Source organism: Chrysochloris asiatica, unplaced genomic scaffold, assembly GCF_000296735.1.
Source record: "Chrysochloris asiatica unplaced genomic scaffold, ChrAsi1.0 scaffold00077, whole genome shotgun sequence".
In the NCBI taxonomy this organism is placed as follows: Eukaryota; Metazoa; Chordata; class Mammalia; order Afrosoricida; family Chrysochloridae; genus Chrysochloris; species Chrysochloris asiatica.
Window position 1 is genome coordinate 14,955,627 of NW_006408595.1, and position 15,372 is coordinate 14,970,998.

Below are 15,372 nucleotides of genomic sequence, written 5' to 3' on the forward strand. Positions count from 1 at the left end.
CAGGTGGTATAGGAACTGGTACTGGGTCTTGCCCAGCAGGTGGAGCTGCAGAGAGTCCAATTATGGTTGGGTTATATGAGCACTGTTGCTGTCTCCTGTTGGATGTGAAAGAGAAAACCTCTCCCACAGACACACACAAGAAAACAAAATGAGCAAACAAACAAGGAACCAACAAAGAAAAGAGAAAATGATACAGGAGAAAAACAGGCAGCAACTGAAAAAAAAAGGAAAAAAGCATAATTATAAAGACAAAAGAGGGAGAGAGAAATGGAGGTATAGAAGATAAAAATAACAGAGAAAATAAAAAGAAGAAATAAAGCAAAACTTAGAAAAAGTTTTGGGAGAAGGAAGATGAAAAAGATTAGAGAGTAGAAAAGAAAGATCAAAAGGGAAAAAAGGAGGGGGAATAAGAAACAAGAAAGAAGGAAAAACAAATGCAGACATAGAGTAAAATTCAAGGGAATGGAAAGAGAAGAAGGAGGATAAAAAAACACAATCAAACAAAAGTAACGAAACAACAAAAGGAAAGCACCAAACCCCAAAACCAAAACAAAAAATCAGTACAGCTGTTGGACATGGAGAGAAGAAAAATCTGTGGGGGTTCCTGCAAGCCTGGAGCTCATGAAGTGGGTGTGGGAGGGATATGACATCAGAGTTCCTGGTCCTAAATGGATTTCCTATCTGTCTTGGTGTTATCTATGTTCAGAGCACTCAATCTGGAAGTAGCTCATGGAGACCCTTGATGGAGCTGGTTTCAGTGTCTGTTAAGACCATAGGGCAGCTGGGGGCAGGGTGACTGGCTAAATGTTGGTCTGGTGGCTCTGTGAGTTTTGTAGGTCTGGAACTAAGATCTTCTGACTCCAGGTGCCAAACAGTGTAGCTGGCCTCTATCTCACACTTGCATAGCTTCCAATGACATAGTTCCAGACTCTGTACTGAGCTCCAAACTCTGCAGTGGAGATGGATGAGGGTGTGTGGGAAAAATAAGAAGTCACAACTTCCCATTTCCTGTGTGAATCTGCTCTTCCAGACCACCTTCTATTGCCAAAACTGCTCACAAAATGGTTGCGCTATGTCTGGTCAGTCTACCCCTCTCAACAACCCTACTCAGCTTCTCCTCCCAACAAGTGCTCAATCCACTTCTCTAATTTTTCCTCTGAAGGTCAGGATTCCAGGATTTCCACTGTGTCTGTTTCATTTGGTTTCTCATATCTTTGTTGTAGATGGTCCATGTAGTGCATCTGCCTTGTCCATCGTCTCACCTTAAGTCCCCCAACAATCTATTCTTGAAGCCTGATCATTCTAACTGTCCCCTGGAGGGAGTCTTGGACTAGTCTATTCCAAGGGTCCTTTGGGAGTCCATGTCTATGGCTAATGGTCCTGGAAGAACTGGATTATTCCCAATTTTTCACAGGAAAGTTAGGTTGTTTTTATTAGATTACTTGGTAGATAAGGGGTCCTGACAGGTATCATGGTCCCTGGGCTTTCAACTTCATATCTGGGAATGTTTCCTTCTTATCCACTTATTATCCAATTTTATTTTGAATTGATTTTCTAATTAAAGTTTTTGCTGACATAATGATCATTTCTTGTATCCTTAATTCAATATTTTTTCATATCATATACTTTACTGTGGAGTCCTGGTGTGGTACTGTGGGTTAATGTGATGGACCCCAAGGTCAGTTTGAACTGCATGGTTGGTGGTTCAAGCTCACCAATTGCTCCTTGGAAACCCTATACAGGGTCACTATGGATTGGAGTTGACTTGACATCACTTATCAACAACAATTTATGAACCCACTTACAGATTATTACTATTATTACAAGAATATTTATGCAATAATATTCACCTTTGTTACCTTTAACTCTTGTACCCCTCTCAGGATCTTAATTTGTGTTGATCATTTTGTGCTGATCTCCTTCTTACTGTATATTACCTTCCCTTCTACTAAGCTAATCCATGTCTACCATCTAGTGATTTACCCTCCCACATCCTCCCTTCCCTGGTAACCTTCAAAGAATGTTTCCTTTGGTGTGTAAACATTTTCTTGACTTTTATATTAGTGGTTTCATACAATATTTTTCCATTTATGATTGGCTTATTTCACTCAGCATGACGACCTCCAAGCTCATCCATGATATGAGGTGTTTTACAGATGCTATCATTATTCTTAATGTTGTGTAGTATTCCACTATGTGTATGCACCATAGTTTGTTTATTCTACCAGTAAAATATTGAATGCTGTAGGAATTATCAAAAGAAGATGAAAAGAATACACAAAGTCGTTGTACACAAAATAATTGGTTAATGTTTAATCATTTCAGGAGATAGTATATGATTAAAAACCAATGGCATTGAGGGGAGACAGCTGAGCTGTACTGAAGATATTGGTGAAAAACAAGGTTCCAAGAATTGATGGACTACCAATTGAGATGTTTCAACAAATAGATGCAATACTGGAAGCACTCACGTGTTCTTGCCAAGAAGTTTGGAAGAATGCTACTGGCCAATTGACTGGATGAGATCCATATTTGTGCCCATTCCAAAGAAAAGTGACCCAAAAGGATATGAGAATTATTGAACGATATCAATAAATTACACACAAGTAAAATATTGGTGAAGGTAATTGAAAAATGGCTGCAGCACTACCTGGCTAGAGAACTGACTGACATTCAGGCCTGATTTCGAAGAGGATATGGAATGAAGAATATCATTACTGATGTTAGATGGATCTTGGCTGAAAGTAGAGAATACCAGAAAGATATTTACTTGTGGTTTATTCATGATGCAAAGATATTCGACTGTATGGATTATAACAAACTCTAGATAGCATTGCAAAGAATGGGAATTACAAAACACTTCATTGTGCACATGCGGAACCTGTACACAGACCAAGAGACAATTGTTTCTTGGTCATTTCTTGGTCTTAGGATAGTGGGCTAGCACATTGCTTAAAATGTGGAAAACATGTGCATCAGGGTTGTATCCTTTCACCATATTTATTCAATCTGTATGCTGAACAAACAATCCAAGAAGCTGAACTATATGAAGAATAATGTGGCATCAGAAATGAAGGAAGATTCTCTAACAACCTGCCATATGCAGATGACACAATCTTGCTGAAAGCAACAAGGACTTGAAGCACTAACGAAGATTAAAGACTACAGACTTTAATATGAATACAGAATTTAATATGAATTGCACCTCAACAACAACAACAAAAAAAACAACTAGATAAATAAGCAATATGATAATCAGAAAAAAGATTGAAGTTGTCAAGGATTTCATTTTACTTGGATCTATAATCAGTGCCCATGGAAGCAGGAGTCAAGAAATCATGCAAAAAACTTCTTTAAAGGATCAAAAAGCAAAGGTGTCACTTTGAAGACTAAGGTACACTTGAACCAAGCCACTGTATTTCCAATGGCCACATATGCATATGATGAAAGATAAGGACATTGACAATGAATAAGAAAGATAAGAGAAAAATTTGAATTATAGTGTTGGTGAAGAATATTGAATATGTCATGGACTTCCAGAAGAATTAACAAATTTGTCTTGGAAGAAGTACAGGCAGAATGCTCTTTGGAAGTGAGGATGATTGAGACTTGGTTTCATACGCTTTGCACATGTCATCATTAGGGACCAGTCCCTGAAGAAGGATGTTATGCTTGGTAAAGTAAAGGGAAAGTGAAAAAGAGAAAGACACTTAACAAGATGGATTGACATAATAGTTGCCACAGTGGGCTTAAATATAGCAGCAGTTTTGACAATGATACAGGATGGGCAGTATTTTGTTGTATACAGAGGATTGTTATGAGTCAGAACCTACTTAATTACACCAAATAACATTTAAATTATACCACTTGCATTCAGGCTAGTGACAAAATATTTAAATGGAAATAAATACAAGTACGAACAATATAAAGCACTCATGTTACATTCTTTTACATTGCAGGTGTCACTGGAAGCTTGATCCCAGAGGATTTTGTTATAGCTTCCACCTCCAATTTTTAAGCTTGAGAAGTTAGCGCTCTCCTCATACACTCTTCTCTAGCTTCTGACCTTTCTCCTCCCTATTCATTCACACATATTTGGCATACAACTCCTCCCCTTGCTGAATTTGGGAGCTTTTTTGTAGAATATGGGTCCATTATATAGGGTTGATATCACACATCTCACAGTATTTGTTTCCAGCCCATTGCTTTTATCCTGAATTTTATAATCTTGTTATTTCCTTTGTGGTTCTAGTCTCTTTTCCCAAAACCAGAGTTCTCAATAGTTGACTTCAGTCTTGCAAAGCAATCTTGTAGAAAAAAATGATCTAGTCATCCTTTTCAATGGCCTTTTCTTGAGAAACAGCCTTCTTTTGTCCAAATTTTGAAATAAAATGCTACAATTCAATGTACTTATCACAATAATCATGAAAATATATTATTAAAAGAAGACTGGAACACTCAATCTATGCTTGAAATGAAGTCAGAAAGATGAGAATTATACATCAAAGGGCACTTCCAGATCTGTTGCTGGAACAAAGGAAGCCATGAATGTTCTTGCCTGGAGACTTCTAGCATTGGAGAGTTACTCACCTGCTAGTACTGGGATAGGGGCCATACCTTAGGGAAGGAGCTTGCCTTCCAGGACCCTTTCTTCTTGCTAGACAAGCTCTGCCTGGGCCAGGCTGGTCCTCCCCAGAGCTCTCACCATGGCCCCCTTCATTTCCTTGTTGCGAAAACTGTAGATAATGGGGTTGCACATGGGGGTGATGATGGTGTACAGGAGAGAGAAAGGCTTGTCCTTGTCAGGCCCATGTGTGCTGCGGGGGTTCATGTAAGAGAACATGGCCGAGGTATAGAAGAAGATGACCACAGTCAGGTGGGAGGCACAAGTGGAGAAGGTCTTCCCCCGACCAAAGGAGGAGGCTCTACCTAGGATGGAGGCCAGGATTCGGGCATAGGAGATGACAATGAGCACCATGGGGCTAAGCAGCACCACAATGGCATCAGCAAAGATCACCATCAGGCTAAACTGGGCATCCCCACAAGAGATGGTGATCACTATGGGGGCTTCACAGAAGAAGTTTTCTATATGGTTTTCTCTACAGAATGGACCACGAAAGGTCATATAATCAAGCAGGATGCCATTGATCAGCCCAAAGAACCAGGCAGTTCCTACCAGCCTCACACAGACCTGCCGGCTCATGATCTGGGCATAGCTAAGTGGGTGACAGATGGCAACATAGCGGTCATAGGCCATGAAAGCCAAGAGGATGCACTCAGCCACACCCACACCAAAAACCAGGTACATCTGTGCCAAGCAGGAGGTGAAGGAGACAGTATGGTTCTTGACCACCAGGTGGATCAGCATCTGTGGGATGGTGGTGGTGATGAAACAGACATCTAGGAAGGACAAATGGCCAAGGAAGAAGTACATAGGGCTGTTGAGCCTGGGGTCTGTCCAGGTGATGAAAATAATGAGGCCATTCATGGCTATGGCCAGACTGTAGAGGGCTACGAAGAGAGCAAACAGCAATGCCTGAGTGGAAGGGGAACTGTGTCCGAAGCCCATGAGGATAAAGTATGTCACTGTGCTGCTGTTCCTAAGGTCCATTGTCTGGCGCCTGTTGAAGTAAAGGGCAGAAAAAACACAGAGGAGGTAATTGTTTATAGGTGTTCCCTTGGTTAACCCATTTGCATAAACACAGACTGGAAATGAATGGAGGAACAAGACAGAAATTTCAGTAAACTCCATATGAGTTATTAGTGTTCCGGGCACCAAAAATGCCTGTGCTATTACAGGCTGCATAGTTGCTATTGTTATGTGCTATCAAGTCGGTATGACTCAGAGCGACCTTATGCACAACAGAACAAAACTCTGCCATCCTCACAAGTGTTATTATTCTTTAACTCATTGTTGTTGCCACTGTGCCAATCCATCTCATTGGGGGTTCTTCCTCTTTTTGACTGAACTTCCACTTTACTTAGCATGATGTCCTTCTCCAGGGACTGGTTCCTTCGGATATTATCTTCAAAGTATGGCTTCTAGGGAGTATACTGGGTAGAGTTCTTCCAATGTAGATTTGTTTGTTCTTCTGGCAATCTATGGTACTTTTAATATTCTCCTCCAACACCATGATAGAAATGCACCAATTCTTATACAGTCTTCCTTCACTGTCTAACTTCTACAACCATATGAAGCTATTTAAAATACTATGACTTGGATTAGGCACCAACTGACAGTTTTGCTCTTGAACCCTTTAAAGAGGTCTTGTATAACAGATGTGCCTAATGTAATATGTTGTTTGGTTTCTTGACTGCTGCTTCCATGAGTGTTGATAATGGATCCAAGCAAAATGAAGCCTTTGACGTCAATCTTTTTTCCATTTATCATGATGTTATTTGTTGGTCCATTGGTGAGAATTTTTGTTTACTTTACATTGAGGAGCAACCCAAACTGATGTCTTTGATCTTCATCAGCAAGTATTTTAAGTCCTCTTTATTTACAGCAAACAAGGTTATATCATCTGCATATTGCAGGTTGTTAATGAGTCGTCCTCCAATTCTTCATATACTCCAGCTTCTTGGATTATTTGCTTAGCGTATATATTGAATAAGTATGGTGAAAGAATACAACACTGGCACATACCTTTCCTAATTTTAAACCATTCAGTGTTCCTTTTTCTGTTCCAATGTCTATCTCTTGGTCTATGTACGGTTCCCCATGAGCACAATGAAGTGTTCCAGAATACTCATTCTCTGAAGTGTTGTCCATAACTTGTCATGATCCATGTAGTCAAAAGTCTTTGCATAATCAATAAAGCACAGGTAAACATCTTTCTGGTATTGCTTTCTTTCAGCCAAGATCCATCTGACATCATCAATGATAACCCTTATTTCACATCCTTGTCCGAATCCAACTTGAGCCTCTGGCAGTTCCCTGCCAATGTACTGTTGCAGCTGTTTTTGAAGGAACTTCAGCAAAATTTTATTTGCATGCGATATTAATGATATTGTCCAATGATTTCCACATTTCACTGGGTCATCTCTTTTTGGAATGGGCACAAATATGGATCTTTTCCAATCAGTTGGCCGAGTAGATGTCTTCCAAATTTCTTGGCATAGATGAGTGATAGCCTCCAGTGCTGCATCAGTTTGTTGAAAGATTTTAATTTGTATTCCATCAATCCCTAAAGCATTGTTCTTTGCAAATGCCTCCAGTAAACCTTAGACGTCTTCCTTCAATACCATTGGCTCTTGATCTTGTGCAACCTCTTGAAATATTTGAACCTCAACAATTTTCTTTTGGTACAAATGACTCTCTGTATTCCTTCCATCTTCTTTTTTTTTTATTCAAAAAAATTGTCTCCCCTTCCATCTTCTTTTGATGCTTGCTGTAAAATTTAAAAATTTGCCCATAGAATCATTCAATATTTCCACTCGAGGCTTGAATTTTTCCTTCAGTTCCTTCAGCTTGAGAAATGCCAAGAACGTTCTTCTCTTTTGGTTTTCTAATTCTAGATCTTTGCACATTTCATCATGAACTCGACTTTGTCTTCTCAGCTGCCCTTTGAAATTTTCTGTTCAGCTCTTTTACTTCCTCATTTTTCTATTTGCCTTAGAATCTCTATGCCAGAGAGCAAGTTTCAGAGTCTCTTCTGACATCCATTTTGGTCTTTTATTTCTTTCTTGTCTTCTTAATGACCTTTTGCTTTCTTCCTGTATGATGTTCTTGATGTCATCCCACAACTCCTCTGGTCTTTAGTATTTAATGCATCAAATCTGTTCTTGAGATGATTTCTAAACTCAGGTGAAATATATTCAAGGTCATATTTAGGCTCTCATGGTCTGATTTTTATTTTCCTCATCTTCACCTTGAACTTGCATATGAGTAATTGATGGTCTGTTTTACAGTTTGCCCCTGACTTTGTTTTGGCTGATGTCATTGAACTTTCCTGCCATCTCTTACCACATATCATATGTAGTAAATTTGATTTCTGTGTATGCCATCTGGTGAGATGCATGTGTTATGTTGTTTAAAAATGGTATTTGCAATGAATAAGTCATTGGTCTTAACAAATTAAATCTTGCCATCTCCAGAGCACTGTTTCTATCACCAAGATCATACTGTTCAACTACTGATCATTCTTCTTTGTTTCCAACCTTTGCATTCTAATCACCAGTTATTATCAATACATCTTGATTACATGTTTGCTCAATTTTATACTAAAGAAATTGGTAGAATTCTTTATTCATCATCACTGTCTTTAGTGGTTGGTACGTAAATTTGAATAATAATGGTATTAACTGGTCTTTATTGTAGGTATATGTATATTATCCTATCACAGAGAGCATTAGACTTCAAGACAAATCTTGAAATGTTCTTTTTTGAAAATTTTAAATACAGCATATTTTCCAACTTCCCATCTTTACACCAAAATAAGAGGATTGACAGATGTGACAGCACTGCTCTGCTTTGACATCTTGGGTTGGGGTACTGTGGTTTCAGCACACCTATCAATGTGTCTTTTGGACAGTTAACGTCTTTTCTACGTGTTCAGTTCTCTCGTTAAAGAAACAAGGGGATGGGAATAAAATGGATTTAGGACCCCAGCTGAATTGCAGTTTTTCCTCTGACAAATGGCCAGACTGGTCCCAGACCATGCTTGCCAGTTTCAAGGAATAGGTTGGCTGCTGTTGGCTCTTGAACATGTGAGAGAGAGGAGTGGATTTTCCTCTTGAACTTGGCCTGGTTGAGCGTCCAGGAAGGAAAGCTGTAACTATCACAGACTAAGGAAGCCATGGGACCTGCCAGCCTGTTTCAGGTGCCAGTGGCTGGAGTTGGAGGAGGAGCAGAAGTCCTCAGCATCCAGAGGCAGAGGAGGGTGGACTGCCTCCAGCCCAGCAGGGATACCCACCACCTTCATGGTGTCCAGTGCAGTCTTTTTATCTCTTGGTTGGAGGTACATTTGAGCAATGTGGATTCTTTTGCTGCTTGATAAAGTGATCTCTAGATGTACTAGAATGTGAAGGTTGATAATTGTAATAAATCACCTGCACAAGCAATGTGAGTTTTTTGTTTTTTTTAAGTTCATTACAGGTCAGGTAGATACATTACTTGTTACACTCATCGCTAAATGCGGACTGAGGAGCCCGAGCAGTCATGCTGTCATGGCAGAATTGTCTCCTGGTTCAGGCCTCAAAGCCCTACCTGGTTGACGTTAAAATGAAGCAGCTCAGAAATGCTAGGTCAGGAACTCTCTTAGGGGAATGAGGATGGTCTGGTTCTGAGATGACAGAGCACACGGACATAAAAATCCTGTTTTACATTGAGCGTGTAAAGGACTCGGAGTGATACCCATTTGATTTTGAAGACGACAAATCCCAGAGATGCCATTAGTATGCAACAGACTATACTTGAGGTCTCTAACCCTTCCTAATTCGTGTACATGGAATGTGGCATTCTCTTCTCTCTTTGGGTGGAAAGCAGACATGGGTCAGAAATGCGAAAATGACCAGAAGTCAGCAGCTGCTTACTTGATTTGTAGCAGAGATCAGTTGATGTTTTGTTTTTTCCGTTGAGAAAAGAATGAATACTTCTACTCCAAATGGTCTGCTTGGGAGCCACCATTGGGACTTGGAAGTACAAGACCTCAAGTGAAAGGCCAAATGTTAAAACTTCATTGAGTATCAAATGGGACCAATCTTCCCACGAAGACCCATGGAAAGAGGGGAGAAGAGACTTGGCCAGACTTTAATTCCACAAGTGGATTTTATAAGTTAACTATAAAACCCCATCTCTTGTGTCAGACAATGAAATAGAAAGATGCTCACCAGATGTGGGGCAGACCTGATCTCTGGAAAAGGTGAGGCTGCTAGGACAAAGGAGACTTTAAGTGTATTTTAAGCCAGTTCTCCATCTTGAGCTGGTAACTCGTCCTATGGTTGTTGAAGATGTTGCATCTTCTGGAAAGTTGGGTTCCCAGGAGTAAGCTGGTACAGAGCAGTGGTCAGGAAGTAGCATTCTGCTGATGTCCCCTCCCCTACTGCAGGGTGGTGGTGAGCAGAGGTTCATTCCAAAGCAACCTCCTCATTGCCACTGCCTGAAAGCTCCTCCTCACCTGGCTCCTCCTCTAGTAAACAGCTTCTTGTGACAGACTTCTGGATAACCTCCCATTCCCCTTCATCAGGGCAGTTCTGCAATAAGATCAACAGCTGTCTCCTGTTGTACTGAATCAGGAACTTCTGGAAGGTTGTACTGTTGTACTGAATCAGGAACTTCTGGAAGGTTCTAATTGTACCTCCCATGTGCAAGGTGTTGAGAAAACAAGGGTAGCGATGCCCTTTGTCCTCCAAGTAGGTGATGAAGGGAAGAGCTGACCAGACAAGCTGGTAGAAGTCTTTCAGGCATCGAAGCAGCACTACTCCAGTATAGGCATTGAGGTATTTTACAGTGAATCTGATGGAGCAGGCGGCCGCACTGAATGTCCTGTGCATCTGAGTGATTGTGTCCTGCACGAGGTCATCCAGCACTTGGTCCTCAAGGCTCAGGTGGCAGTGGGGGTTGTTGGACACCAGTTGGTACAGCAGGTACTTGTGCTTGAGTCACACCATGGCAGCCTCTTGAAATGTTCTTTTTGATGATGAATGTGATGCCATTCCTCTTCAATTTGTCATTTCTGGCATAGCAAACCACATGATGTCAGATTTAAAATGGCCAATGCCAGTCCATTTCAGCTCACGAATGCCTAGGATCTTTCTGTGTTTAATGGATGGTTACAGCTGTTTTTCCTCATTCTGAGTGGTGCCTCATCAGCAAATGAAGGTTACAGAAACTTTACTTCATGGTCATCATGGTCAACTCTATTTTGATGAAGTAGCTTGTCCCCTGTTGTATTTTGAGTGCCTTCCAGCCTGAGGGGCTCAGATTCCAACACTATATATAATAATTTTCTGGTGCTATTCATAGTGCTTCAATATTGAATATTCTGAGATTCTCTGCCATTGTTCCATTGCTATTTATAAGGTTTTAAGTGGCTAAACATTCAAAAGTAGTTCACTTCTCCTTCTTCCTCGTCTGTTTTAGTCTGGAAACTCAGCTGAAACCTGTCCACCATGGGTGATCCTACTGATATTTAAAATACCAGTGGCATATCTTCCAGCATCACAGTAACATGTAAGCCACCACAGTACGACAAATTGACAGATGAGTGGTGGTTTGGTATTATAGGCTTTTAAAATATGAACACAGAAAAGCAAAGACTTAAAGAACTTAATTAAAACGTTGAAGTAGTTTCTCTCTGGGTGATTACATTTTTTAAAATTTACTTTTGCTCTTTGCTATTTTTCAGATACACTATAATGAAGAGGCATTACTTTTTTGTTAAGAAAACAAAGATAATCTTACATTAGAAAAATCAGTCCATTTTTTTCTCGGATACTTTCACTCCCTGGTTTAAGTTATACTCATTGAAGTTACACAGAAAATCTTCAAGATGGAAAACCTCATAGCATTTAAATGAAGTACTCAGCTTCTCCCAATATCCTTCCTTCAAAGTTTTCTTCAATGGTTGTCATGTGGTTCCTAGACCTTCATCATCCTGTGTTTGCTTCTGAACACAGCCCAACTGGTGGATAATCGTCTCAAGAACATATTTGATACATTAGACACTAATGAGCAAAGATCAGAAGAGTTGTAGGATGACATCAAGAACATCATACAGGAGGAAAGCAAAAGGTCATTAAGAAGACAGGAAAAAAGGGAAAGACCAAAATGTATGTCAGAAAAGATTCTGAAACTTGTTCTCCAGCATAGATGTTAAAGCAAATGGAAGAAATGAGGAGGTAAAAGAGCTGAACAGAAAATTTCAAAGGGCAGCTAAGAGACAAAGTCAAGTATTATAATGAAAAGTGCAAAGACCTGGAGTTAGAAAGCCAAAAGAGAATAACATGCTCAGCATTTCTCAAGCTGAAAGAACTGAAGGAAAAATTCAAGCCTCAACTTGCAATATTGACTCCTGGTGTGGCACTATGGGATCAGCACTGGACTGTGAACCACAAGGTTGGCAGTTCAAACTCACCATTCACTCCTCAGAAACCTCTACAGGATCGCTATGAGTTGGAACCAACTCGACTGCACTTAACAACAACAATGTATTCATTGGAGTTTTGGTGTGGTGCTGCAGGATAATGCACTGGACTGCAAGGTCGGTTTGAACTGCTAGATTGGCAATTCAAACTCACTAGCCGCTTCTCAGAAACCCTTTACAGGGTTGCTATGAGTCAGAAGCAACTTGATGGCACTTAACAACAACAACAGCAACATGTATCCATCAGTGAAACCTCATTCATGGTGGCACTGTTGGTTAGACATTTTGCTGCTAACCAAAAGGTCTATGGTTCAAACTTACCAAAGTAGAGAACGTAGAAGTAGAAAGAAGAGAAAGCAGAAAAAAGTAGAGGCAATCTGCTCTCATATAGGTTTACAGTCTTGGAAACCCTATATAGGATTGCTATGGGTCAGCATCCACTCAATGGCGATGGATTTGGTTTGGTTTGTATGTACCCACCCCCTGTTCCAAGGGAGAAAGATGAAACTGTCTGCTGGTGTAAAGATTTACTCTCAGAAACCCTAGGGAGCAGTTTTGTTCTTTCCTATAGGGTGGCTATAACCTCATCAATCACCTTATATGCATGTGAAAGTTGGACAGTGAATAAGGAAGACTAGAAGAATTGATGCATTTGAGTTATGATGTTGGAGGAGAATATTGAAAATACCATAGACTGCCAAAATGGACTGTGTTGGAAGAAGTGCAGCCAGAGTGCTCCTTGGAATCCGGGATGGCCAGACTTTGTCTCTCATACTTCGAACGTACTGTCAGGAGGGACCAGTCACTGGAGAAGGATATCATGTTTGGTAAAGCGGTGGTGGTGTGGGTCAGAGAAAAAGGGAGACCCCCAACAAGGTGGATCAGCACAGTGGCAGCAATGATAGGCTCAGGCATAGCAACTATTGTGATTTTTGGCATAATGTTTTGTTCTCACTGTGACTTGATACCAATTCTATGGCACCTAACAACAACATAGGGTGACTTGGTGTTAGAATCTACTCAATGGCAGTGAGTTTTGATGGGTATGTTCCAAGTAGTCTGCTGGGATATAAAAACATACATGAGATTTCCTCTTGGCCATCATGGGATTATACTAATCTCCTAGATAATAATCAGAGGGATTAGTAGAAATATAGATCATGAATATAATATGGGTAATATATAATAAAAGGATACATATACTGTTATGAAGTAGAAATCCTTCAAACTCTCTACCCTCTAAGCAGAGAACATGCCTTCTTTTGAAGAGTCATGGAACATATTCAAAACATTGTGGACTATAAAGAAAATTTAAGTAAATTCCAATGAGTCAAAACAACTTAGACTGGCTTCATTGCACTAAAAGAAGATATTCATAACTGTATAAGATATATATTAAAATTCTATTTATGATTTTTTCCCCTTGAGGTATAAAGAGGATAGTTGTCAGTTTGTGTATGGGACTTCCTTAAGAATATTTTTTTCTTTCAATTCACTTCAAGAAAAGAAGTAAATTCTTAGTTAGCATTTTACATTTAGAAGGTGTCATTTTGATGAAATAAATTGGAGAGGATGGTCTTGTGGTCAGCAGGGTTGCCAGGATTGGTCATGTGGTTTGTGCTCTACACAAAGGCACCTGAGGGAGACGTGAATGCTGGAGTTCAGACTATGCTCAGCCACTAAGCTGTGTGCTTAAGTGAAGGACAGTGTGAGTTTAGAGGAAATAATGCCTTTTTCTAATTCTTCCCTGAGAGTCAGTGACTTTTGACCAAAGTTGACATATATGTTAGGGAGGTCTCGCTGGTCAGGAAGAACAAGCCATGAGAATATTTAAATTTTAGCATTTGATATTTTTTTGTCTCATAAGTTTGATAAAGTCTTTGAACAATTTATAACAAATATGCCTAAACGAAGGAGCTTTAAAAAGTTCTTTGTAAAATGGAACTTAAAGATAATGAATTTTAGAAATACAAAGGCAGTAATACATTTCTTCTAATGCAGTTCCTCCTAAAGTGTGGTCCATAGACCACCACCAGCCGGAACTTGTTAGAAATCCAAATTGTTGGGCTTCACCCCAGATCTACTGAATCATAAACTCTGGGTGGGGATGGGGCCCAGCAGTCAGTGTTATAACAAGTTCATCATGTGATTCTGATGCAGGCTAAAGATTAGAAACTACTGGTTTAGTGCAGGATGGATAAACTATGGCTCTCAAGTCAATTTTGGCCAAATGCTTATTTTTGTAAATAACACTTAATTGACACACAGCCACTTTCATTCATTGTTATGTTGTCTCTGGTGGCAGAGTTGAGTAGTGTCATAGAGACCATGTGGACTGCAAATAGCATTGCTAGATTTAGCAAATAAAAATACAGAATTTTCAGCTATTGCAGAACTGTGTACGTAATAATATTTACCTTTGTTGTCTTTAACTCTTGTGCTCCTTCTAGGATGGTCCTTTGCTTGGTCATGTTGTGATGACCTCACCCTTATTATATATTGCCTTTCCCTTCACCCAAGTTCATAGAGTCCATTTTCTGGTTAGTGATTATCCTCCCTTCTCAGCTCTTCTCTGGTAATCATCAACGAATGTTTCTTTCTGTCTGTAAAACTTTTCTTGACTTTTTATTATAGTTGCTGTTGTTAATAGCCATCGAGTTGGTTTGACTCATAGTGACTCTGTATAGGATTTCTAAGGCTGTACATCTTTGCAAGAGCAGAAAACCTAATTTTCCTCCCATAGAGAGGTTGATGGGCTCAAACCACCAACCTTGTGGTTTGTAGTCCAATACTTATCATACAGAACTACCATGTTCCTTTTATAATAGTCATTGTTGCTATTAAGTGCCGTCTAGTCATAATCTTTTTCGGGAGCAGAAAGCCTCATCTTTCTTCCACAAAGCAGCTGATGGGATTGAACTGCTGACCTTGTACTTTGCAGTCCAGTGCTTATCCTCTGGAGCCATTGTATTCCCCTTTATAATAGCTGTTGTTAAGTGCCATAGAGTTGGTTCAGACTCATAGTGTGACCCTGTGTAGTGTTTCTAAGGAGTAACTGGTAGATTTGAACTGCCAGCCTTGGGGCTCAAACTGATCTTACAGTCTAGAGCTTCATCCTACCATGCCCCACAAAGTTCCTACAATATTTGTCCTTTTGTGGTTTACTTACATCATTCTGGTCTATCCATGCTACAGGTGTTTTGCAGATTCTTAATTATTCTTTAACATTGCATTGTTATTGTTAAGTGCCATTGAGTTGGTTCCAACTCATAGTGACCCTGTATAG

At 39.9% G+C, this 15,372-nt stretch overlaps 1 protein-coding gene and 2 pseudogenes across 1 annotated transcript; all 3 read right to left on the bottom strand.

Annotated features, from left to right (window-relative positions):
* The window catches only part of LOC102816236, a 30,646-nt pseudogene extending 26,031 nt beyond the window's left edge, over positions 1-4,615 (bottom strand).
* Positions 4,616-4,657: 42 nt separating this feature from the next.
* Positions 4,658-8,924, bottom strand: LOC102816614 (olfactory receptor 10AD1-like). The gene is made up of 2 exons (XM_006865355.1): positions 8,806-8,924; positions 4,658-5,621 (listed from the first exon to the last, which is right to left on the bottom strand). The coding sequence occupies exons 1-2, from the start codon at positions 8,922-8,924 to the stop codon at positions 4,658-4,660; spliced, it is 1,083 nt and encodes a 360-aa protein (XP_006865417.1).
* A 1,144-nt stretch (positions 8,925-10,068) lies between these two features.
* LOC102832376 lies at positions 10,069-10,611 on the bottom strand (annotated as a pseudogene).
* Positions 10,612-15,372: the final 4,761 nt, after the last annotated feature.

Excerpts from the sequence above, each read along its gene's own strand:
- LOC102816614 (XM_006865355.1), bottom strand. The coding sequence starts at position 8,924 with ATGAAGGTGGTGGGTATCCCTGCTGGGCTGGAGGCAGTCCACCCTCCT. Across the intron at positions 5,622-8,805 it reads CACCTGAAACAGGCTGGCAG|GCGCCAGACAATGGACCTTA; the intron begins GTCCCATGGCTT and ends TTACTTCAACAG.